At 32.0% G+C, this 27483-nt stretch overlaps 1 protein-coding gene across 2 annotated transcripts in view; it reads left to right on the top strand.

Annotated features, from left to right (window-relative positions):
• The window catches only part of LOC114327600 (saccharopine dehydrogenase-like oxidoreductase), a 76843-nt gene that overhangs the window by 38915 nt on the left and 10445 nt on the right, over nucleotides 1–27483 (top strand). For both annotated transcript variants that reach the window (XR_007695971.1, XM_028276268.2), the window contains exons 3-6: nucleotides 3262–3498; nucleotides 6554–6824; nucleotides 15658–15895; nucleotides 23030–23295. Coding sequence is in view for 1 of the 2 variants with exons in the window: in XM_028276268.2 (XP_028132069.2) it covers nucleotides 3262–3498; nucleotides 6554–6824; nucleotides 15658–15895; nucleotides 23030–23295 (1012 nt within the window). In the remaining variant the exon portion in view is untranslated. The remainder of the gene's footprint in view (nucleotides 1–3261; nucleotides 3499–6553; nucleotides 6825–15657; nucleotides 15896–23029; nucleotides 23296–27483) is intronic.

Genomic DNA, 27483 nt, shown 5'->3' on the forward strand with positions numbered 1-27483 from the left:
TCAGAGAAGAATGGAGCGGTCAATGTTAGGAATAATAAGACAAAATCAAAAACGATGAAATTAGGAGAAGAACAAAGGTGACTGACGTCATCGAAAGGCTAGCCAGGTTGAAGTGGAGATGGGCAGGACACATTGCCAGAATGACAGATGGGCGATGGACAAAAAGGTTATTGGAATGGAGGTCAAGAGAAGACAAGAGAAACGTCGGTCGACCGCCTACAAGATGGACTGACGACTTAAGAAAGCTAAATAAAATCTGGATGAGAGCGGCGCAGGATAGACGTGGTTGGAAACGAGGGGAGAAGGCCTATGTTCAGCAGTGGACATTTAAGGCTGAATGATGATTGTAAGTTTTTATTATTACCTCAAATGCGATTAAAATAATAACAAAGTTCTTTTACCGAGTTTCCGGTACTTTTCGCAACCTCAAATGGCCACTTGGGTGTTACGTAACGTTTAGGTAGGGGGAGGGGTACAGAAAAACGTTACGATGCGTTACATGGGGGGGAGGGGGGTCAAAAATCTTCAAAAATTGCGTTACGTAATACTTGAACGCTCCCTAAGCAAACCATATTACACAAATGTTAGTATTCGAGAACTAAAGTCAGTAATCAAATCTTGTTGTCAAGAGACCTAAGATTTAAAAAAGCAATTTTGTGTCGATTTAAAGTTATCGAGTTTATTTAACTTATTGGTAGCTGTTGAAATTTGTGTAAGTTTAAAAAAGAGGTCACAATGGGGGTGACATAGTGTAAAAATGTCTTAAATAATCTAGGGGGATGTATCATTAAGAAAGCACAAGCTCAAACTTAGGCCACTAATTCCTAAAGACCTCGCAGGCTGCCCGTATCCCTAAGAGTCCAAAAACCAAAACCGTCATAAGATGATGACAGTAGGAGCTGGGGGGTATGAAATGTCTGTGAGGAAATTAGTGAGAAAGGAACATGAACGGGACCCAGAAAGAAAATTAGACTTTTGATTTGGTTTTACTATAGATGAGTGTTATATGTTGGTAATGATAGATTGAATAGGTAGGGTGAGAATCATCATTATGTAGAAATATGGTGGTGGGTTGTATGTAGATGAAAATTTATATAATATGGATGTCTGTGGATGATATACTTTCACCATGTGAACAAGTCAAACCACAGTGATGTTCCCTTGACGGATTACTTTTACAGGGCTTTGACCCTCATATTTTTGTAAAATTATATCTTGGTGGTTAGCATGTAAACTTCACGTGAGTATAACCTACAACTTTTCTTAACCGTAGTCAAAATTTCAAAATCTTTGCATTATTTTACCAGGTTATATTCATTTTAGATAAGCACTGATGATGATTGGTAAACCAATCGAAAACTAGTTATGTGATTGTGATGTAGCCCTTTTTAGGGATTTTAAATATATACCTTTTATAAAGGATTTTACTATTTTTTGTATTAAATACATGGTATACAGCCAACTACAGGAAAACTTTTTCCTTGTGGATTTTTAACTAAAAAATGATACCAAATGGGAGAAAAACAACTTAAAATAATCTGCTATGCAGACGATGCAATACTAATCTCTTAAAGAGGAGATGATTGACAACGTATGCTCCACCAATTTAATATAACCGCCCAAAAATTTAACATGTTAATTTCCCCAAAAAAGACAAAATGCATGGTTAACAGCAAATTCAATAAGATGTAATTTAGAGCTGGAGGGTCACATAATAGAATAAGTGATGGAGTTTAAATATTCTAGCATCACACTATCTAGCTACGGAAAGCTCGAAACAAGTTGAAGATCAACTGAATCGAGCAAACAGAGGCGGAGGTTGCCTGAATGATACAATATGGTGAAATAAAAATATCGGAAAAGAAATGAAAGACAGAATTTACAAAACATTAATCGGGTCAATAATGACATACGCGGCAGAAACACGACCTGAAACAGGAGGACAAAAATATTGCTCTAAACAGCAGAGATGAAAACCCTTCAAAAAATCGATGGTAAGACACTATGGGACAGAGCTAGAAGTACATATATACGACTGAGATGCAAGGTGGAGAACATTAATGACTGGGTAAGAAACAGAAGAGTAGAATTTAAGATTAGGAAGACCACGAAAACGAGGGAAGTACAACCATCTACAACTTATTGGAGGCACGTTGAAAAAATGGTTCCATGACACCTCGTAACGCGACAGTTTGTAACCGGACAAATGGTAACGGACAATTCGTAACAGCGACAGTTCGTAACGCCGACACTTCGTAACGCCGACACTTCGTAACGGCGACAGTTCGTAACTATACAAATTCATAACGGACAATTCGTAACGTCCAAATTGAATTCTTCTGTTTATTTTTGTTAACGTGGAAACTAACTGTTATTACAGTTATAAATGAAATTATCTTTATCAATTTAACGAATCAGTATCAGAATAAACATTTTTAAAATTATAATCTTTCCTTTACAAAATGTTTACTTAAAAAGTTGGGAATGTCTAGAGACGGTTGTCGGCTTAAAGATTTCACAAATTACTTCATTATTCCTTTGCCTAGGTAAATGCAAATTTAAGGAACAATGAGAGGGATAAACTTTTAAAAATATTGTTTAAAGGTTGTATGTATGTATGTAAATATATGTTGTGTTTAAAGACTCTTAATATATTCTGAGACACGAAATATAAAATGTGTTAAACATGTTTATGTCGGTACTGATTCATTAAATTAATAAACATAAAACAGTTAGTTTCCACGTTAACAAAAATAAACAGAATAATTCAATTTGGACGTTACGAATTTGTATAGTTACGATTTGTCGCCGTTACTAAGTGTCGCTGTCGCAATTGCCGGTTACGAATTGTCGTGTTACGAGATGTCTGATCACGTGAAAAAATATAATATAGAGTCATGTCTACACAAAAAGAAGAAGAAAATAAAACCCCGTAATGGAAGGAAAGTGGAAAAATGCCAAGATGTAGATCATTAGTTCAAAGAAATTTTCACGGTATAATACTATTCATCTACAATAACACAGTCTAAAATGAAACTTCGAATGAAAAATACAGATTATACTATTAGTTTTTATATGTATTTATTTTAAACGTTTTCTTTAATTGAAGTAAACACAGCCTTACTCACAATCATTTAATTTACTTCGACGACCGGTTTCGATCTCTACAATATACAGATCATCTTCAGGTCGGCGGCGTTACAAGTGATTAAATGATGCCGTTACATATGCAACCCATTCAACGTTTTCTTTAATTTTTAGATGCCGACCTATCAGAAATATCCATTATTGTAGCTGACGTTAAGGATTATGACTCTTTGGTTAAGATGGCTAAAAGGGCAAAGGTAGTAATTAACTGTTGTGGTCCATTCAGATTCTTTGGATATCCTGTCGTAAAAGCTTGCGTAGAGGCTGGTACTCACTATGTGGATGTATGTGGGGAACCACAGTTTATTGAAACTGTTGAGTTGGAGTATAATGAACTTGCTCGTGAGAAAGGTAAGAACTTGTAATTTTTTTCGTAAAATAGATAAAGATTTCTTGAATATTATTTATTTCCATTTTGGTTTATGGTGATATTTTTATAACATCACAACAACATTCGAAAAAGTATTCGACAGAGCCCGAAATGAAAAACTAATAGAATTATTGAAAAACAAGAGATATAGACAGACAATATTTACGAATTATCATCAATCTGTATTCTAATCAAAAGGACAATATAAAGATAGAACAACAAGAGTGCGAGAATATTGATATAAAGAGAGGAGTAAGACAGGGCTGTGTTCTGTCGCCAATACTGTTTAACGTGTACAGTGAAGCCATATTTCAAGAAGCGATAGCAGAACTAGGTGATGGAATTTCTATAAACGGAAGAATAGTAAATAACATAAGATTCTCTGATGACACCGTTATAATGACAGACACCATGGAATCGTTACAAGAATTGGTAAATATAATTAACGATTATTGCATTAGATATGGACTAAAAATAAACAAGAAAAAACTAAATTTATGATTGTCTCAAAAACACAACATGGAAATAAAAGGTTAATGATAGAGCAAACCTAAATAGAAAAGTAGAGACAGACAAATATCTGGGAACCTGGATTGATGACAAAAATAACCAAAGCAAAGAAATTAAAGTCCGAATTGAAACTGCAAGGCAAGCATTTATAAAAATGAAGACAATGCTTACAAACAAAGACCTTCAGTTGTCTCTCAGATTGAGGGCTCTAAGATGCTACATATTTTCTATATTACTATACGGAATGGAAGCTTGGACATTGAAGAGACACCACATAAGAAAAATAGAAGTGTTCGAAATGTGTTACAGAAGAATATTGAAAATTTAGTGGGTTCAAAGGATTACCAATGTTGAACTGCTACGACGTTTAAATAAGGAGTTAGAAATTATAAACAGTATAAAAACAAGAAAACTGGAATATTTGTATCATATAACCGGAGGAGAAAAATATTAGTTGCTGAGAATTATTATGCAACGAAGGATCCAAGGAATTCATTACACGAATAATTGTGGCTGAATTGCTAATAAACATAATATGTACGTAAATTAGACATGTCACAGGAAAACAGTTTCATACGTTGATATTTTTAGTTTTTCAGATTTAGGAATTAGTACTTCCATTATTTTTTACTGCTGTCTATTATAATATTATCTACAGTCGGAAAAATGAAAGAATACCCATGAATGAACATATAAAACACGCTGTATTTTTCTGTCACCGTGTCACAAAGAAAATTTTCCAGCGCAAGTACATGTAATAATAAATATTACATGTACTTGCGCTGTCCAATTTTTTGTATGACACGGTGACAGGAAAATACAGCGTGTTTTATATGTTCGTTCATGGGTATTCTTTCATTTTTCCTACTGTATTCGTGCTAGATTTTCATAAAGACGAAAGGAACTTAAGAATCGTCGGCCAGACTGCAAGACATCGTATTTTGTACATCATTTTATTTTTTGTATTCAAGTATATGATACAAAGTTTTTTATATGCTTAAGGAAAAAACGTTACATTAGGTAAATTTCTGCTTTTACAGATTTTATAACTAAATTTTCAAATATTTTCATAAAATAGGTTCACGTGACTCTCAGAGACCTTTATTCCGGCTTAAATTAAAGTATTTGACATTATATTCAAGATAAAAGTAAAAAACCTTATTAAATTTTTATATGGACTAACAGAAAATGTTGCAGTATGCATAATTTTCATCGAAAATAAACTTACATTTTAGCCTTGAATATAATTGCGGTGTTTTGCGTCAATTTCACCTTGCTAACGTTAAAATTACAGTATTTCTGATTAACTTTCAATAAGAATGTATTACCAATTATTAACGAATATGAAATAGTTATTTATGAAACAGTTCGTGAAGTATGCTTCACGCACAGTTCATACAATATTCTATCTACGATAAACAAATAAAAAAACTGTAACTCTTCGTCACTGGAATTCATTTCTATTCTACAATTCTTAGAACTTTGACATTTAAAAATTCTAACTTCTTTCAAACCACAAAACTGTCAAAAACTTTTGTTGTACTTTATTGCTCACATGTCATAACCATGACAACGCGAAAGTTAAGTATACTTGATTATATGAAAGTGTGCCAAAAAAACAGTGCGAAAAAGTAAATCCTATTTAAAATACATTGTTTCTTCACGCACACTTTAAATCCTTCACGCACTGCTATCTATAACGCCAGTTTTCACAAACTAAAAACGTATACATAATATGAGATAGAGTAGATAAAATATGTTTTTATTGCACAAAGTTCTGAAATTGCTAAAAAGTGACATATTATATAATTTCATCAAAAAGAGACTACATTAATACGGGGGTAGCCTACGATGAATAGCCTTTTACAATGAACCATTGCAAAAAGTCAGCCACGAAGATCTACACTCCATGACAAAACGACAAGTGTTGAAAAAATACAGAAAAAACGATTAACTCTCCTTATTTAATATGAAATACATGTCACATTCGTATACTTTTAGATACAGAAGAGCCACCGTACTAGACACATAGGAACATTGAGCTATTACAGTCCTGGACCCTTCACTTGTTGCAATGTTTATTTTTATGTCAAGTGACGTTTAGAACGTCAGAAAATGTATAGAAACTGAATATTAACATAGAAAGTTGACAAATAATAGATCAGCTGTATTAAATACAGCTGATTTAATTTTGACGTTTATAGTTGTCATTGTGTTAAAATTGTAAAAACTTTAAAGTATTGTACTATTCTTGGTGTTTGAATAAAATTATTTTAAAACAGAGTAATAATACTATTAACTAATGTATTTTTTGCATAAAAAAACAATATTTATTTTGAATAGTTTCTTGACAGTAACATGACAGGGATGAAAGTCACATCTGAGAACGGACCGGATTAGCCCACAAGCATAGCAATTAGGTATATACCCATGTGTCTAGTACGGTGACTCTTACTGTATATCACTATCTTATACTTTGCTAATTTTGTTGTTTCCAGAACAACATGTAAAAACTTTTGGTTTTAGGTATTTACATCGTAAGTGCATGTGGCTTGGACAGCATCCCCTGCGATCTGGGTTTGTTATACTTGGAAGACAAATTTGATGGCGTTATCAACTCAGCTGTAACTTACATAAGTACCTGGAACGAAGATAAAAATTCGTCCGGTCCTGCTGTCAGTTATGGGACATGGCACAGCCTCGTTTATGGACTTAAACATGCCAAGGAATTGTCGAGTATAAGAAGAAAACTGTACCCTACGAAATTGCCAAATTTTAAACCTAAATTGGAGACTACGTAAGTATAATACACATTATGTATATTTGAGTGTAAAATATTTAGTATGGTTCTTCTCACACCGTTCTTTCAGGGGCCCATTTCTTTTGAGTACATGTAGGAGGTAGCGACAAAAATGTGTATGTGCGTAGGTAGTTATTTCTGAAAGAAATTCGATATATTGTATCATCAAAATACACTGCTCAACAATTGATAAGGATCATAATTATTATTTCAAATATTTTAAAAGTTTGTTGACGTCGTAGTATTTTTTCGTGGGTTATAGTTAGCAAAAATATATATTTTTTGAAATATAAATAATCAAAAGCAAAAATAAAATATTTTAACAAGAAAAACAATTAATTAAAATAAACTAACATACTACATAACTAAATTCTTTTTTTGACCTCCTCCCGAACGAATTAATTTTCTTATTCTATTAGGTATACTCTCAATTAATGCATTCATAAATTTTGATCCAAAGTATGTGCTACTCAGCTTCATTTAACTGTTGAAGCGTATTCACAGGAGTATCTAACACATTTAGTTGTCGTGATCTAGCGGGCTAGACATGTTTTATGCAGTTCATATCTGGTGACCGTGCTGGCCACTCCATTCTGTCAATACCGTGATGCTGTAATCTTTTGTTCACAATTCTTGCACGATGGAGACGGATATTATTACTCTGGGCTAATTAGCAAAATTCATGGAAAAGTTATTTACCAGCAATTTATTGCTGGAATCGAATTATAAGATCCTATATATTAATAATATAGTTATGCAAAGTCCGCAGATAGTGTGCTACTTTTTTTATAAACAAAATGGCGCCGACAAATCGTATTTTTTTCAATTATTTCTCTATAACTCCGAAGATTTTAACTTTACAACAAAAACACTCAAACAAAAATTCACCGCAATTAAATTCTGCATAGAGATAAGTTTTTCACGATTTGCTCCGACGAAAATTTTCCTCGGAAAATGCGGGTTTTCGTAACAAAAACTCTAATTTTCAAATAAAGTTTTAGGTAAGTAATTATTAATCAATAATTAAATAAATTAGTGACATCAAAGCTTTCTTGGTATAGATTGTAATTCCAGAAGCCGGTGAAAATTAAACGAATATTTTAGCAACAATTCAATTGTTAATAAACAATTTACGATCGCAATAATAACCAAAATAATCATGATACATTGATCAAACTTATAAAGATTATAAAGATGAGATGCTTATTTAATATTTTATCGACAAAATATAAATTTTTCTTTTTTTTGCATAATCTTTAAATTTAAAAAAAAATAGTTATAATACGCTGGTCTAATTAGTAAAGTACAAAGATAGATTATTTACCAGCAATTTTATTGCTGGAATCGAATTATAAGATCCTATATATTATTAATATATATATGCAAAGTCCGCATATAGTGTGCTACTTTTTTTATAAAGAAAATGGCGCCGACAAATCGTATTTTTTTCAATTATTGCTCTATAACTCAGACGATTTTAACTTTACACCAAAAACACTCAAATAAAAATTCACCCCAATTTAATTCTACATAGAAGCATGTTTTTTTTCCGATTTGCTCCGACGAAAATTTTCCTCGGAAAATGTGGGTTTTCCCAACAAAATCTCGAATTTTCAAATAAATTTTTTGGGCCAATAATTATTTATTAATAATTATATAGCTTGGTGAAATAAAAGCTTTCTTGGTATAGATTATAAATTCAGAAGCCGGTGAAAATGAAACGAATATTTTAGCAATAATTCAATTGTTAATTAAAAATTTACAGTCGCAATAACAACCAAAATAATCATGAGACATTGATCAAACTTAGAAAGATTATAAAGGTGTGATGCCTATTTAATATTTTGTCGACAAAATATAAATTTTTCATTTTTTTGCATATTATTTAAATGTTTAAAAAAAATTGTTATAAAAAAATTAACATTTCCCAGAAATTGTTTATTATATTCTAATTTTATAAAATACTTAAAATGCGTATTTCATAGGTCTTGAAAATGAATGCTTTAAAAAATTTTTCCAACCATTTGCAAAAAAGTTATGAAACAGCAAAATAAATATACGAAATCTCGGTTGTTTATAATTTGTTTTAATTGTTTCAAAGCTTAAGTCTATGGTACAGTCTAATTACTCACAAAGAATGTCAAAAATTAGTGCAATGGTTATATTTTAATCAAAGATTAAAAATACTTTTTTTTTGTAATTTTTAGCGCAAAAGTAGGCCTGATACAGAGTCGGAGCTAAAATGTTCACTCGAAGCGACTGACACGCAGCATATATTATTTATAAAAGTGTACGTCTCGCGCGGCCGGTCGTCGCTCCGAGTGAAAATTTCAGCTACAGTGCTGTATTATTCTACTTTCGCGCGTGTAAATTACAAAAAAATATATTTATAATCTTTAATTAAAATATAACCATTCATTTTATAATCGATATTTTTTTGTAAATAATTAGCTTGTACATTATACTCACTTCTACGCTTTGAAAGAATTAAAAAAATATATGAACACCGTAGTAATCGTATGTTTACTTTGCTGTTTCATAACTTTTTTGTAAATGGTTGCAAAAAAGTTTTAAAGCATTCATTTTCAAGATATTTGAAATGCGCATTTTAGCTATTTATTAAAATTACAATATAATAAAAACTTTCTGAGAAACGTTAATTTGTTTATAACTATTTTTTTTAACGTTTAAAGATTATGCAAAAAAATAAAAAATTTATATTTTGTCGACAAAATGTTAAAAAGGCATCTTATGTTTATAAGATTTGAAAGTATAAAATATATACAGATGGGTCAAAAACGGAGCTAAACACAGGTTCGGCATTTTTTGTTTCAAACATAAATCATATTGAAAAGTACAGAATCTCAAATTATTGTTCCATTTTTACCGCCGAGTCCTTTGCTATTGAAAAGGCACTAAAATGGTGTGCAACTCAAACATGCACGAATGTGGCAATAATTTCAGACTCAAAATCAGCATTACAAGCTATTAGCGGTCACCCAATAAACCAATTCAGAAATGCCTTAATTTTGAACATTAAAAAATTAATTATGGATCTTAAACAAAATAATGTAACTGTTTCGTTTATTTGGACGAAAGGACATTGCGGAGTCGAAGGTAATGAAATTGCGGATATAGCCGCAAAAAGTAGTCACAGTTGCCACCATATGGACAAAGTATTTAATTTAAAAGATTTGAATAATGCTCTCCAACCTAATATCAGAAGGAAATGGGAAACTGATTACAAAAGAATTGCAAATAAATCTACAAACCCTTATTTCAGAATTCACCCTACACTTCCAAAAGACATTCCTCATTTCACCTTTAATTATAATAGAGCACAAATGTCAGTATTGACTCGTTTAAAATTGAATCATGCTCGCTTTCCATCTCACTTATATAAAATTGGAATACTTAACTCTCCTGTCTGTAGTTGTGACAATGTATCCATTGGTGATCTAAATCATATATTTCTAGAATGTTCTCTGAACTCTCAATCTTCTTCAATTCTGTATCAAGAACTAATTCATCACGAGTGTCCATTGCCACTAAATATTACAGCTCTCCTTTCTTCCCCAGATAAAGCGGTGCTAGATTCCATCATTAATTTTATCAGAAATTCAAAAATAGCGGTATAGTTTAGAAATAGACAATATGAAATCATTTGATGTAATTAAGAATTTACATGTTTTGTGGCAAATAGATTTTGTCTGATGCCAGGATCTCTCACACACACACACACAAGATTTGAAAGTTTGATCAGTGTACCATAATTATTTTGGTTATGATTGCGACCGTAAATTATTAATTAACAATTGAATTGTTGCTAAAATATTCGTTTAATTTGCATCAGCTTCTGGAACTATAATCTAAACCAAGAAGGCTTTTAACTCACCAAATTATTTAAATATTGGTAGATAATTACTTATCTAAAAGTTTATTTGAAAATTAAAGATTTTGTTGGGAAAACCCGCATTTTCCGAGGAAAATTTTCATCGGAGTAGATCGGGAAAAACACATCTCTATGCAGAATTTAATCACGGTGAATTTTTATTTGGGAGTTTTTGTTGTAAAATTAAAATCTTCGGAATTGTAGAGCAATAATTGAAAAAGAACACGATTTTCGTGCTCCATTTTGTTTATAAAAAAAGTAGCACACTATCTGAGGACTTTGCATACCTTTTTTTTTTCTCTCATTCTGGCTTTGGTTTAGAACTAGAACCTTTAGCCACGTAATTGTATAACTTAGCACTAAGTCAGGGGAGTAATGTGTAGTGTGTGTGTGTTGAGTAAGTGTCTTGTTACTTTGCAAAGTCGACGTCATTGTCTTTGCAAAGAGACGCTAATTGTTTCCGAACGTCTGCGGTCCCTCCGGTGAGTACTTTGCATACCTATATTATTAATATATAGGATCTTATAATTCGATTCCAGCAATAAAATTGCTGGTAAATAACTTTTCCCAAAAATGGCCTATTCTCCGATAATCAGCCCAGACTATATCGCCAATAAGAACAAACCTTTCTACGATGGCACCCGCAAATAGTACACTAATTGGTTATATATCTCTAGAACTCTGAGTTGCCATCGTAGCATTTGTCAGAACCAGTAGTCGGTGTGGCCATCAAAACAAATACCACCTCAAACGCAAATAGAGCCTCCCCAAAAAGCAGTTGTAGTCACTCTATAGTGTTCATGATATTACGAAATCTAGACTCATCTGTAAATGAACAGTTTCTCCATTAAAAATGAATAACCATTTTCAATTTCGTTGCAAAACTAAAATACAGCCGCATCATATTCTAGTCCAATCAGAGAGTGCAGCAAGCACCTCTACCGGTTTCGAAGCTTATTAGTGCCTCATCAGGAGGCACATATGCTGCTCTCTCTGATCCAACCAAAACAAACCCCGGCGTGCAATCACGGATTGCAACGAACGAAATGGCATAGATGCCCTAGCGGCAACTGCTAGCAAAATACTAAGTTTTCAATCCAATGGCATATAAAACAACATAATGTTATTCTACATCCCACCAGACTGAAAACAATGGGAACCTTCTCTGGTTACACCTCCGAGGCTTCGACAATTTGCAAGCCATAACGGATGCTGAGACTAAGGAAGATGAGGGAATTTTACAATTTATAATTCACGTCTATCTGCTCAGCGCGGTAAAGTTCCAACGAGAATTTAGTCTTTTTCAGTTTCTCCACTCTTTAATTGTCCAGTTGCCGTGCTCTTCAGCTCATCTTCTTTTTCTTAGGGTGCCTGTCCGTTCCGAACGTTGGCGATCATTCTGGCTATGATGACTTTGTTCATACATGGACTTCAGCCTATAGTCTTCTCAATCCGCGATGTTCCTGGTTAGTACTGGATGAGATGAATGTCTTGCTCTTAAGCCAGTCATATGCAACCTTCTTCTAACGCTTTGATTTGAAATTATTCTTCCAGTAGCGACACGCACTGATCTGTTGATGCGAGAAGCAGTATGCTGGGTTCATTCTAGCAATATTTCGTAAACATCGGTCATCAACAGGATTGGTACTCCGTTGTCGCCCTCCACCATGTACTTATGAGGCTACATCATTTGTGGCATAAATATTTCAAGCTCTTTTCACAACACTTTGTGAAAACCTCAAACGTTGAGCCACTTCACATTGTTGAGCCACTTCAATCTGTTGCATTTGTACAATATCTAAACGTCTTCGAGGCATAGGTTATGACTAAATTAATTAATAAAATTACCCCACTATTTGAAACAACTGAATCCAAACTCTGTTGATACCAGATGAAAATAATTTATAAATATAATAAATTAATTTTATCGGTACTCACCGGAGGGACCGCAGACGTTCGGATACAATTAGCGTCTCTTTGCAAAGTAACAAGACACTTACTCAACACACACACTACACATGGCACTAGGTACCTTACCTAACTACAATAAATCACCGTACCTACCATGCCAATGGCCAGTAGTTGTCGAGGCATTAGCTAGATAAAAAATAATTATTTTATTTCGTTTAAAATTGATTAATATTATTTTAATTGTATTAAATTTTTACAAACTCCAACTATTTCTGGCGTGAAATATTACTTTGATTCTCATCAATTATTGTTGAGCACTGTATATTGTCGTGCGTCAGTTCCTAACCAATCGAATCGCGTCAATTAAAATTGTTGTTTTTTACTTATACCTGTCTTTAACGTTTTTTACTTAATGGAAAAATTAATTTGCAGGTATGTTTTTTTAAACAAGTCATCCAGTGTTTTTTCATTTATCGTCGTACTTCTTGTTTCAATATTTCTGCCAGTAGAAATATGTCTCAATATCCTGCTGTCCATATTATGTCTGGTATTAATCATTTTTTACTTTTTGAATGACTTCCTTTACTATTGGCTTTTGTTTTTTTTTTGTTTTAATTCTTTGTGTTACTATTACTATTATTTATTTTTATTGTTTTATAAGATTTTGAAATATTAAAAAAAAATAGTAAATTCCTTTGTGATAGGTATATTTAAAAATCAATAAAAAGGGTTACATCACAGAACAGAACGTTTTCGGAATACTAAAAATTCCATCATCGGTGTATAATTCCCTAAAATAAGTATAACCTATTTAATTAAGACAATCGTGAATTGAAATTTTGACACGTGAAGGTTGAAAAATTGCAAAATGGATATACTTACAGTAATGTACGGCTGGTTCCAAAAAAAACTGATACAAAAATATCTACCGCTCATGAAGATCGTACGCTTTTGAAGAGATTAGAAGAGAATACTTTTGAAGATGCGAAAACTGCAAGAATTATGTTACAGTTTTCGGGAAGGAAGACAACAACTTGGCGCAGAATTTAAGCATCGCGTCTTAGGTACCGAACTGCAGCAAAAAAACAAGCTTAATATTATTTCTTAATATTATTTCTTAATATGATTTCTTAATATTCTATTTAGACCTTAGGAGGATCGGTACGTATTTTCGGCTGCAATGCTATTCAAATGGGGATTCATTTTTTTCGAATCCTGAGAAAACTAATAAGTATTTTTGAAAAATTTAAACGCAGAATGAAAGATTACGTTATTAACGAGGGCCGAAAGTCCCCTGAGAACTTCTATAATGTTTATTTTAATAAGTTACAGGGGTGAAAAACTAAGAGAAAATTTAGTGTGATTTTTAATTTCAAATATCTCATTCAAAATAAACTTTTTATTTATTCTAAGGGACTTTTGGCCCTCGGTAATAATTTAGTCTTTCATTCTGCGTTTAAATTTTTCAAAAATATGTATTGGTTTTTTCAGGATTCGAAAAAAATGAACACAATGCCGTGGTAATATTTTCCAAATCTATCTTTGTCTTACAACGCACTCAGTACAACCTCAGTTTCCTCAACTTGTTCTTTTCTGCTTAGATCAACACCATTCTAAATATTTGCACGTTAATATAGCACCAAAACAATAAATACTGACGCTGTAAACACTCTAGCTAGTGGTTCATGGGATTGGCAAAAACAATATACATACCTACATATTTTTTAAATTATAATAATTTGATCCGTATCTAGTTTTTATTTTTGTTTCGGTTTTTGAAAATATAGGAAATTTTCGTCGAGAATATTCTCGAGAGAATTTTCTGGCCGAGAATATTCTCTTGAGAATATTCTCTTGAGAATATTCTCTTCTAACATCACTATTTCTGATATTTTTCAGATTTTCCCCTAAGATGCGCCACTTAAAAAAAAACCGAAAAACTGGTTTTTAGAGGTTTTTGTCGATTTACCTATTTTATAGACTTCAGAATACTCTCACCGGCACAAAATTCCACCACTAAAAATGTTTGATTAAGTTTGACAATTTATAACTTTATTATTTGTACTCCGATTTTCAAGATTCTTGCATCAGTTTGTATGTAGGTGCATGCCTTGTATTGATATCGTTTGTCATTATTCGGGTAACAAAAAATTTTTGTTTAGATGGTAATATACGGGGGTGAGTGGAAGTGTTGTATTTTCTCCTAACTTTAAAAAAATCTGGAAAAATTGAAGGGCTGGTTTTGTTTCATACTCCGTTCGTATTATCTCGGAGGTATCCCTAAGTTTTTTGTTTTTTTGACCTATCCGAATAGTTAGATATAACTTAAGGTAAATGAGTCCTTTAGGACATTAAAAAATTGGGCGAAACACCTTTTAACCCCCAAAAATCCATCTTTTTTCAAAACTTGCAAAAACACTAAAAAAAGAAATATGTTTTTTTTTGTTTTAAAGGTATTTTGCACAATGTTTGTGTCCAATGTCCTAAACGACTCAGTTACTTCAAGTTATTTATAAAATGTATATTTATATTTAATATAACCTATAAATTAAACCCTCATTTGATCTATTTTAAAGTCTATAAAATGTAGAAAATCCCACGAAACCCATAAAAACAGTTTTTCGGGATTTTGAAGGTGACGCACCTTAGGAAAAATCTGAAAAAAATGAGATGAAATACACAAAATAAAAAAAAATTAACTTGCAGCAATCTCAAAAAGTTTACGGTTTTTTTTTTGGAAAAAGAAATTGCATTTTTAGGTTATGTACACTCAATCTACGGGTCTATAAAAAATAGACAAGTTTTGTAATGCCTTCTCTTGCTTTAAATTGCACACAAAGAGATGAAATACACAAAATAAAAAAAAAATTAACTTGCAGCCATACCAAAAAGTTTACGTTTTTTTTAAAGAAATTGCATTTTTAGGTTATGTACACTCAATCTACGGGTCTATAAAAAATAGACAAATTTTGTAATGCTCTTGCTTTAAATTGCACACAAAACTCAATACATTTTCTGATATTTTAGAACAAGACCCCACCGTTCAAGTATCGCAAATGGTTGGGCCCTACCATTCCCAGGTGCCGACAAATCAATAATGAAGAGGACTCAACGATATCTGTACGAACACCAGGATAAAAGACCAATACAAGTGGACACGTTCTTTAGGTTATCAAATTTTATACAGACCTTCGTGATGATTATTATGTTTTTCGTTTGGTCATTGTTTGTAAAATTCGACTACGGCAAACAGCTATTATTGGACGTGAGTAATGTATTTGTATTTAGCTTTATCTTATAATTATTTTATTATAAACTTACGTACATAGAAATCGGCCCACTTAAAAATTTGGTCATTTTTGATGTCTCATATTTCCTAAACCTGTTAGCCGATTTAAGTAATTTTTTAAATGTGTTACAGCCTTGTTCTCTAACAATATCGCTGTAATACTATTGTTGCTAAAAAGGTATATTTTCATTGTATACCAGGTGTACGAATCAAACTGTGATTTTTCTCAAAGTTCGCAGCACCCTGTGGAATATTGTAGCATTTATAAAATACTGAAATTAAAACCCAACTATAGCCTCAGGCTCTCTTAACGTTCTGTTTTTTGATTCATTCGTTTATGTTGGATATTAAAAAAGTTAGGTACTTTAACAACTACACATGTTCTTCATCAATACACGGTGTTTCTAAATAAGTGCGACAAACTTTAAGGTACTAGTACACTTTAGAAGACCAAAAATAATAATTTTTTTTCAAAAAAATTTTTTTCAGAACCTTTATTAAAAGTCAACATAAAACTTTTTACATATTATTAATATCTAACTCTTAGAGAGTACAAAAAATATATCTTTTTTCATTTATGCACGTACACTAATATTGTAGAGGGCACAAAAGTCGAGGCCTCGAACAATGATGGCGGACAGTTAATCTCAGGATTGGGATATCTGAAATAAAAAAATCGTATTGCATTTGAAAAAGGAAGGTTTCTTACGTGACAATTTACCACAATTTGACCAAAAAATAAACAATAAATATTTTTTAACCATGAAAAACTAAAGAAAAATGGGCGGTATTTTCACAAAAATTTTTCAAATTTCCGTAAAATTTTTTTTTGTGGAATTTTTCACTAACTGTGGTAAATTGTTACGTTACTAACCTCGCTTTTTCAAATGCAGTACAATTTTTTTATTTCAGAGATCCCAACCCTGAGATTAACTGTCCGCTATCGGAACTACTGTTTTTCGAGGCCTCGACTTTGGCGCCCTCTACAATATTAGTGTATGTGCATAAATGAAAAAAGATATATATTGTGTATTCTCTAAGAGTTAGATATTAATATGTAAAAAGTTTTATGTTCATTTTTAATACAGGTTCTGAGAAAACAAATCTTGAAAAAATGCTTATTTTTGGTCTTCTAAAGTGTACTAGTACCTTAAGGGATAAATCTGCATGAAAAAATAATGACAGTTGGCTTTATAAACGTATGTCCGCAAATGTTTCGTTTCCGTGATACGGGATGTTGAATTTTTTCTTACAAACTGACGATTTATTTTATTGCTTTGAAACTGGTTGAGATATGCCAATGAAATTTGGTCGGTTTTAAGACGTAGTTATTGCACATTTTTAAACATACAATTAAGAATTGAATATTCACTATTAGCGCGCATACGTGTAATATGACCGATCATATTACCCGTATGCACGCTAATGGTGAATATAAAATCCTTCATTTTATATCGAAAAATTCGCAATAACTATCTCTTAAAACCTACCAAATTTCATTTGCATATCTCAACTGATTTTAAAGCAATAAATAAATCGTTATTCTCGGAAACGAAACATTTGCGGACATACGTTTATAAAGCAACTGTCATTATTTTTTCATGCAGAATTGCCCCTTAAAGTTTGTCGCACTTATTTAGAAACACCGTGCATTGATGAAGAACATGTCTAGTTGTTAAAGTACCTAACTTTTTTATTATCCAATATAAACGAATGAATCGAAAAACATATTGTTTAGAAAACCTGAGGCTATAGTTGTTTTTTAATTTCAGTATTTTATAAATGCTAGAATATTCCACAGGGTGATGCGAACTTTGAGAAAATACACAGTTTGATTGGTACACCCGGTATACAATGAAAATTTACTTGCTTAGCAACAATATTATTCCAGTGGTATTTTTAAACAATCAGGCTATAACATGTTCAAAAAATCACTTAAATCGGCCAACAGGTTTAGGAAATGTGAGACATCAAAAATGACCAAATTTTTAAGTGGGCCGATTTCTATGCACGTAAGTTTATATAATTTAACAGTTACGGAAAAGTCAAAAATAAAAATACATATAGATACACTGTTTTTAGGCGTCAAAGCCCTTCTGGTAGGGATCTACGGAGGAGTGTCACCGAGTCGCAAGCCCTTATCCCTTGCAGTACCGCTCCTCCATAGGCCGATCAGACACCAGCTTATTTCAGACTAAGCCGTAGATTCTTTTAGAACTTTAGACTACGACGTTAGACTTTTTATTTTTCTAATCACCGGCGGGGGCTCGAACCTCGATTGGATATCCTCTACACTTATCGATCAAGCGCCCAAAAACAAAAATATCCACAATAAATCTTAAGAATGTGTTCTTCTTCAGCCTGTTCGCATCCACTTCTACACTCCACCCTTCTCTGTTTTGTGCTAGTTGGTGCTAATTTCTTCCCACTTTTGCTTTAATGTCGTCTAGCCATCGTTTTTGTTGTTTGCCTTTACTACGACGGTGTTAGCATGGTCTCCATCAACGTACAATGCTTCTCGTTCATCTTTCGTTGTCTTGTCGTACCACGTATCCTACCCAACTCCATTTCATTTGCGCAAATCTTCCTCCTTCGTTCTGCTATGTACAGCTGGTTCCAAAAAAAACTGATACGACTCTTAAAGCGTATTTTGTAGAAAATTGAGCAGTGTGTTTTGAAGGATAAATACTTATTATTTACATACTCTCACTGTCATTGCCAAATCTTAAAATTTGTCAGATAACTTATTCTGTTCAACCTCAAAAAATGGCTCCACATGCTGGCAAAGAACTAAAATCAAGAATTGTAACGAAATTAGAAGATTGTTGGTCACTATCTGCCGTAGCGAACCATTTTAACGTAAGCATAACAACCGTTTTGAATATTAATAAAAGGTGGAGAGAACAAGAAACTCTCGAAAGAAACAAGGTTTGGGAAGAGCTCTCTGCATAAGACAATTTCATAGTTCCTTTCACGCAGATGGACCGAAGAATACAAGCTGTTATCACTGCTGATGGAGATATTACAAAATATTAATTTTATTGTTACATACCTAAATTTAGTATACTTTTGGTCTTCCAGACCCTCGCTTTCTTTCGAGAGTTTCTTGTTCCCTCCATTTTTTATTAATAGAAAACTGTGGTTCTGCGTTCTGCTTATGTTAAAATGTTTTGCTGCCTCTGATAGTGCCCAGTTATCTTTTAATTTGGTTACAATTCTTGCTTTAATATACATATTGTTGAGTTAAGTCGTTTATTTTATTCCTTAATAATAATAAAAATGACAACAACAACAACCCCATTTTATGTAAAAACTATCATTTATATACTCTTCATAAAATGCAGAAATTCAAAATAATATAAAAATTTAGACCTTAATAATGATTACAATTTATGAATTAACATAATATTAGTGGAGTCACTGAAGGTGGATATGAGCTATTACCTCCGATTTCGTTGAACCTCCATCGATTTGGATGAAAATTGGTGAGTGGTTAGAGGATATCTCAAGGAACAAAGGTGACATGGTGCCAACTTGCGCTTTTATCCTGAGGGTGGATGCCACCCCTTCTCGGGGGTGAAAATTATTTTATTAAAAATAACTCCATAATTCGATAGAGGGACTAACTCTAAGCAAAATTTGTTATATAAAGTTATTGAAATTAATCATAACTTTTTGAGTTATTAAAGATTAAAGATTTTAATTTTTCCTGAGAAAAATGCATGTTTTTAACCGATTTTTTATAAATAATTCAAAACCTATAAGTTTTTACAAAAAGTTATTATTACCAAAATTGAAGATAATAAAAAATGAAAAAAATCCTTACTAGAAAAACTTTTTAGTGTTAACTAAAAGTGAGTTATAGGTAATTGAATGTATATTTCTTTCGGCGACTACCCAAATCTAAGTATTCAAGCTTAAATAACGGGAAAACAATGCATTTTATAACACAAACTTATTAAACATTTGTCAAAGTATTTAAAAATATCTATCAGATGAGCCCACGAACAAGTTGATAGCATTAAAATTTATGCTCCGAAAATTTTTCAAAAGTTATCTTTTAAAAATGTTTCCAAAAAATGTTATTGTTTTTTTTTTTAAATAACTCCGTTAATTTTGAGACATGAGATTCGCCTAAAAACCATTTGAAAGCTAAAACTAAGGGCTTCTAAACCACGTTGAATTTAATTTTTTAAACCCCTTACTTTTTTAAAAATAAAAGGTTAAATTGCCCGGTTACATGGTTCTCTCAGGCAAAATTTAACCTTAAAACGTTTCTATCTCGGTTATTTTATACCCTACAGAAATAGTAAAACAGGTAAAATATTTGATACAGAAAAACTAAAATTTGATTATATATCATTTTTTTCGTATATTGAGTATTTTTTGAGTTATTATTAAAAGAAAATGAAAATGACGATAATCTGAAAAATTCTGATTTTTTTAAATTATATCTTTTTTTTTCAAAAATATGCATTCTAAACCGGTAAAAATTGTTGAAATCATTACTTACGCTATTATAAAGAAACTCGTCTAAGGATTTCTATAAATTTTAATTTTTGTGGAAATGGCGATGTTTTATTTTTCACTTTTTCCAAAAAAAAATCCAAAGGGTTCTCTTATTTTCATCATAACTTGCTTAATTTTGATGCTATTAACGTCTTATGGAGCTCATTTGATAGGTATTCCGAAGTACTTTGTTAAGTGTTTAATAGGTATATTTTATAAAATGCATCGTTTTCCCGTTATTTAAGCTTGAATACTTAGATTTGCGTACTCGTCGAAAAAAATATACCTTCAATTACCCATAACTTACTTTGAATTAACATTAGTGTAGTTCTTTAAATGAGAAATGTATTCAACTTTTTATTATCTTTAATTTTGGTAATAATAACTTTTTTGTAAAAGCTTATAGTTTTTGAGTTATACGTGAAAAACAGCTTTAAAACATGCATTTTTTTACGAAAAAATAAAATCTTTGATCTTTAATAACTCAAAAAGTATTGATTTATATTAATAACTTTATATAACAAATTTTGCTTAGAATTTGTCCCTCTATCGATTTATGGTATTATTTTTAATGAAATAATTTTCACCCCCGAGAAGGGGTGGCATCCACCCCCAGGGCAATTAGTGATGTTGAAAAAGTAACTATTCGTTACAAAGTACTCGGTACTTACGAATACCGAAAGTAACGATTACTATACAGAGAGGCAAATCGTTACTTTGATTACTCTTGATTAATCTGATTAATTCGTTACTTCGTACCAATCGTATCAGAGCGAGTACCTATTACTTACCTACCTACAATCGGTTGATATCGGAATCGGGCCGGTACTTCACGAGTATCTACCATAACAATAAAATGGAGGTCAGAATAGATGGACAACTTACAGAATCTATAGATATAGGCAGCGGAATAAGACAGGGAGACTCATTGAGTTGTATGCTCTTCATTTTAATCATGGATGAATGTTTATGTACTTTTGGATGCATTTTATACTGCAATTATGCATTTCCACCTATTTTTCTGTTGAAAACTTTTTCCTGTTTCACTATTTCCCTAAAAATCATTTATTTTTTCCTAAATGCCTTGGTCTATGTGTATTTTATTGTTATTATCCGAAAATCTAAAATAATATCTGCCCGGGCCAAAAAATTAGTAGAATTTATAAAAAAATTCATTTTTAAATATTAATTAGTCTGGACAATTTTATGTCGGACACCCCTTGTTTTAAATAATTTTTAACATAATAGATTACATATCGTTTAATTTCTATCCATTAAATAGATCGGTGAAGGTCGTTGTTATATCGGATCTTATACGAAATACTGAGAAATGCGATTCTCGATATGATTACCGGTACTCAAATATAAAAGTAACAAAAGTAATCAAAGTAACCAATACTGTAAATGATTACTTTATACAAAAGTAACGATTTGTAACGATTACTCGAAAGTAACTATAATCAACATCACTAAGGGCAATAGCGCAAGTTGGCATCATGTCACCTTTGTTCCTTGAGGTATCCTCTAACTACTCACCAATTTTCATAAAAATCGATGGAGGTTCAACGAAATCGGAGGTGAAAACCTTCATTGACTGCACTATATGTAATCAGTTGTTTGTTTATTTTAACTGACTTTGACAGTCTGTCATAATAAATATAATATAATGCCAGACCAATCAAATACACTGCTCAAAATAATCAAATCTTACTAAGAGTCGTAATATCAGTTTTTTTAGGAACCAGCTGTACCTCATCATTTCGTATAAATAATAATATGTTCTCTCAGAGATCCTAAAAGAGCTCGTAACAAGGCATTCGGTTTCTTCTAGTTATCTCTGCCGTTCAATTCTATTTGCCTAGTTTGCTCGTGTATCTAGTTTTATATTTTATACTCTACGACACTTTCGATCTCGCTTCCATGTAAGTCTATTGTGATGTTTTGATTTTTCATCACTTTTGTTTTATTTAAATTCAATTTTAAACCTCTTTTTGCAGATCCTAGTTTAAGACGCTTTAGAATGTATGAGTAGTTCCTCTGTATTGTTGCTTATGAGTACTATGTCCTCGAAAAATCTTAGATGACTTAAAAATCTGCCATCGATTTTAATTCCGCGTTTTTTCAATTTACCTTTGGAACAAATCTTCTAATACGAGTGTATTAGAAGATTTTCTCCAAATCTTCTGTAACAATTTTGGAGAGATAGTGTCTTCCTGTTTAACTCCTTTTTCAGTTCTTATTTTGCATTTTGTTAGACCTTCTGCTACGTTTATTTGCATGGTTGCATTGTCATATATTGTCATTCATCTTTTATTGTCATTCTTTCAAGTTCATTCCTTTCAGAGTTTTATGGAATCGATTGAATTGTAATCCACAAATGCCAAATGAGAAGGTTCATGGTATTCGTTCGGTGTTTTGTGGTACTATAACCTTTGCAAAATTTCACTTGTTCAACAGGCTGGTAACTATCGAACATTTTATAGTCTGTTGGTAATTATTTTGGTAAGCAGTTTGTATGTATGTACTGCCACAAAGGATTAGTAGTGCCAAATTAAGAATTTCGAGCTTTTTCCAACTGCTATCATAAAAAACTTTTTTTAGTATCCTCACATATTTACGTTCGGAATGTTCAGAAAAGACGTCACACCGTCAGAAGAGACGATCGACTCAAGCTGGTTCAAGATAACTTTCCAAGTCATAGGATGGAAAGAAAAACTAGCCAATAAGGACGATCAGTACGATACTCCTCCAAATAAAATTGTCACTGCGTACATTAAAGGAAAAAATCCAGCATACGGTACTACTTGCGCTTGCGTCGTTGGAGCTGCTCTCATGATACTTACCGAGAAAGATAAATTACCACCCAGGTAAGCATTCGTAACAATATTTGACTAATTTTTTTTTAATATCTCAGTATTGCAAATGTTTTTGGTTTATTGAACGAACAAAACAGTTTCCTTTTGTCTTATTTTCGTTTTCATGCTCTTTATTTTAGTTTCTCCCTACCTGCAAATCCTTGGTTTTGATTTCTATATCTGTGTAAGTTTCTTTGTTACAATTTTTGAAGTTATACTTCTTTACGATCGAGAGTGAAATTTTATAATGCCCGGCGCATGCGCACACAGACAGTATGTAGTTCGTTGCTAATCTTTCAAGATATGTATGTATCAGCGCTGTCAGCGCAAATAAGTCATTAAAAGGATATATTAGTGTTTTTAGTAAATGTATTATTTATTATAATTTTTGTGTCTTTGGCTTTGTCTTCCTCGGGAATAAGATATTTTATAATAATAGTAAGTATATTTAAAGTATTTTTGTATACTTCACTTGGTCCTTTAAATTTGTCAATATGTATGAGAAATCTTGTAACCTGTCAAAGCAAAGGGGATATAGCTCAGTGGTCAAGCGTGTGACCGGAGATCGAGAGGTCCCGGGTCCAAATCCGGGACGATTCATATTCTTTTTTTTTTAATTTTTCGTGTAGTTTTAATAAAAATTTTTAAAAGTGGTAGGTAAGAAAGTTAGTTTCTAATAGAAAAAATATTTAAATAAAATACAAATAACCTGTTAAGTATATTTATTTCTTTGAAATTATATAATAGTATAACTTCTTACGTGCGTACAAAGTACACACACATTCTTTTTTATAATTTTTTTTACATCTTTTATTCTTTTTTTTTCTTCTGTTTCCTTTCCTTTTTTTCTTTGTTGGTGTATCCTTTAGCCCTTTTCCTTTATTTTTCTTATGTTTCCTTCTTTCTTTCTTTATTATTTTCCTTTATCTATTACTTATCTTGACTTTCTGCCTTACTTTTTTCATTTTTTTTTGTCTCTCTCCCTCTTTACGTCCGGTTTTCCCCTTGTCTATAACTCAGTTAACTGCTTCTCCATTTTCATTTTCTCTATAATTTTCTCTTCTCTTCCTTCCTGTGGATAAATAATATATGTATATACATTCGAGGGCGGGTCAATAAGTCTGTGATTTTTGAATTTCCTGCTTCTTATTGAAATGGCAACATTGCTCCTGTGAACAGGTAACTCTGACTTGACTCCGGACTAAATTTGAACAAGCTGCAGCTGAGTCCTTTAGTTTGTGTTTGGCAGCCGTTGATAGCGGACTGCCGCGCGTTTTTTGAGAAGAAACTGGAAAATGTGAATTTCGTGTGCTCCTTAAGAATTAGTTTTTGCGAAAAGAAAAATCATCACTAAAACCAAGGCTAAGCTTGATTATTTCATTCATAGGAGATTCTGACCAATAGAAAGCTACAGAAATAAAAATTACAGTGATAATTTTTGATACTATCCCGTCGTCAAGCATTACGTCAGATGCCCTTCGTTACTACCAAAAATGAACATTATCATGAAAACTGTCAAAGTGTCACTCGGGAAACAAATCGATAATTTTAGAGCTCTCGTGCAATTACTACTGATAATATTATAGGAACTCTGCACCATCCATTTCCATGGTAAAGAAGTGGTTTACTGAATTAAGTATGAAGATGCCGAATGTTCTGGGCGCCCAGTTGAAGTCTCTACATCCGAAACAATTGAAAAAATTCAAAATATGATTCTAGCATTGATTGATAAATATACAAAGTATATTGTATATTTATCAATCAACGGTTTTAGCAGATCGGAGATTGAAAGTAGGAGAGATTGTGGAAGCGATAGTCATCTCACGTGGCTCAGTGGTGACAAGGGATTAAAAATTGGAGAAACGTTGGACTAAGTGTATAGAACCCAAAGGAGACTATGTTGAAAACAAATTTATTATATTACATATTTTAATTTACAATCTGCTTCATTGAAGCTATAAGTAAATAGTTTGAATGTTAAATACATGAGGGAGAAGCTATTTCTACATTTGTGGCAACCCTCCTGTCAATTTTTTTACATTAGATCATAATATATTGTTATATTTCTATTTGATATGAAAATTAAATTTTGATAATTATAAACAGAATTCAATTTAATATAAAATATTTTCAATTTTCTCAACCACGGGCATATAAATTTAAAACAACCTGTATACAACAAATTGTTATATGTAATTTTAAGAAGTGATTAGAATAAGCGTACGAAACTCGGAACAATGTGCTTAGAATAAACAAAGTGAATGACGCGTACCATTATCGTTTCTTCGCGGAAGGTCGATCATTAGCCTATGCTAAATAAAACTCAGTGAAATAGATGATAGTTCATTATCGTTTTTCGCGGAAGGTTTCGATCATTAGCCTATGCTAAATAAGACTCATTTGAAAGAGAGAATAGGTCATTAAAATTTGTAAATAGTTAGAAAGTATTTTAGAATGGGAATTAAATATTTTCTTTTGAAATCCATTAAGCATATTTAGACAGATTAAAAATTGGTTTTGAGGAATATTACGAATGAGAGTTGGTGGTGGAAGATTGATTTGTGAATTTGGAAGGGATATTTAGAAGGTAGGGGAATGAATGACGAAGAGAGTGCAGAATGTTTTGAGCTGTCGAGAAGTGAAGTCGAGTAGTAGACGGTAGTGTTCGAGGAGTGAGAAAGCCGGTGTAGTTCCGTGAGTGTGGAGTATCTATCGTGGAACGAGAAGTAGGCCAGGTCGAGAGTAAAAGAACCTCCTTGAGCCCAGAGTGTCCCGGTAGCTGATAGCAGTTTCGAAAAAGGTAGAACACAGCATCACGACAAAAGCAGGAACGAGAGCTATTCGAGCTAGTTTTTCAAAGGAGAACATCACTGGAAGCCAGGACGAGGTTTGATCGCAGCCAAGGATAGCAGGAAAGGGTCTTGTGTGAGGACATTTTCAGTTCACCAGGAAAAGGTCAGTCTCATTTGTTTGGACATGAATGTATGGGTTTTTCGTATTAAATTCCATATAAAAAATTGAATAACATAATCAATAATATCAGAAAAGCTTCATCAAACTTAAATAGAGTTGTTCCTAATAACTCCTAATAGTTAAATGTTAATAAAAACTTTCAATTGAAAACCAAAAGGAAATAAGATTCCCATTAGTAAATGTTATGTTTAAGAATAATAAGAAATAGCAAATATTAAGCATTGATTGCCTTTTAAATAAAATAAAAAATATTTTGATTATAATTGTAACCCATATGTGTATTTTTTTTTACTCTTTTCTTTTCTATCCCGATTAGGAACCATTAAGAAATATTTAGAAGCCACGGAAGTAAGTAATTAATTTATAATTCGCCCTGAGATTGAAAACATATTGATATGTGATCTGGTTAATTAATTAGATTAGTATTAATACATTGATTAAATTAAGTAACATATAAGAATATTATCTCATATCAATAATCAAGATCACATCAACTGTCGTCCAACGTGGAAAGCATTGAAAAATATTTCTAGTGGCAAATTTGAAGGATAGAAAGAGTAAAGCCGGTATTTGAAAATTTATATGCCTGTGGTAAAAAGTGAGATACTTACATTGGATAACATAAAATTTTAGATCTCTTTAGGTACAAATTTTGCATAACTGATTTAATATTTTAATTTTACGATATTTACATTTGATATATTTATTGACAATTTATAATATTTGGGTGAGAAAAAGTCGTTTTGGGTAACATACTATTAAAATTTCACATTTGGCGGGGATAGTACTTCTTGAAAACAAATGTCTGTGACAAGAAGCCAAAGCAAAGACAACAAAAAACAAAAAGAACATTCAGATCAAGAGGAAAATTCAGACCAAGAAGATATCTTAAACACAACAATCATGGAAACAGGAAAAAAAGAATTGTCAGAATTAGAAAAGATATTACAACTTATGCAACTCCAGTCACAAAAAATGGATGAAGCAAAACGAACAATGGATAAAAATCAGGAAGAAACATCAAAGAAAATGGATGAAACACAACAAAAATTGGATCAAAAAATGGATGAAACATCAAAGAAAATGGATAAAGTGGATAAAAAAATGGATGAAACACAACAAAAAATGGATGAAACACAACAAAAAATGGATGAAACACAACAAAAATTGGATCAAAAAATGGATGAGACACAACAAAAAATGAAACAAGCAATAGAAGAGAACAAC

This window comes from Diabrotica virgifera, chromosome 1 (genome assembly GCF_917563875.1).
Source record: "Diabrotica virgifera virgifera chromosome 1, PGI_DIABVI_V3a".
Classification (NCBI taxonomy): Eukaryota; Metazoa; Arthropoda; class Insecta; order Coleoptera; family Chrysomelidae; genus Diabrotica; species Diabrotica virgifera.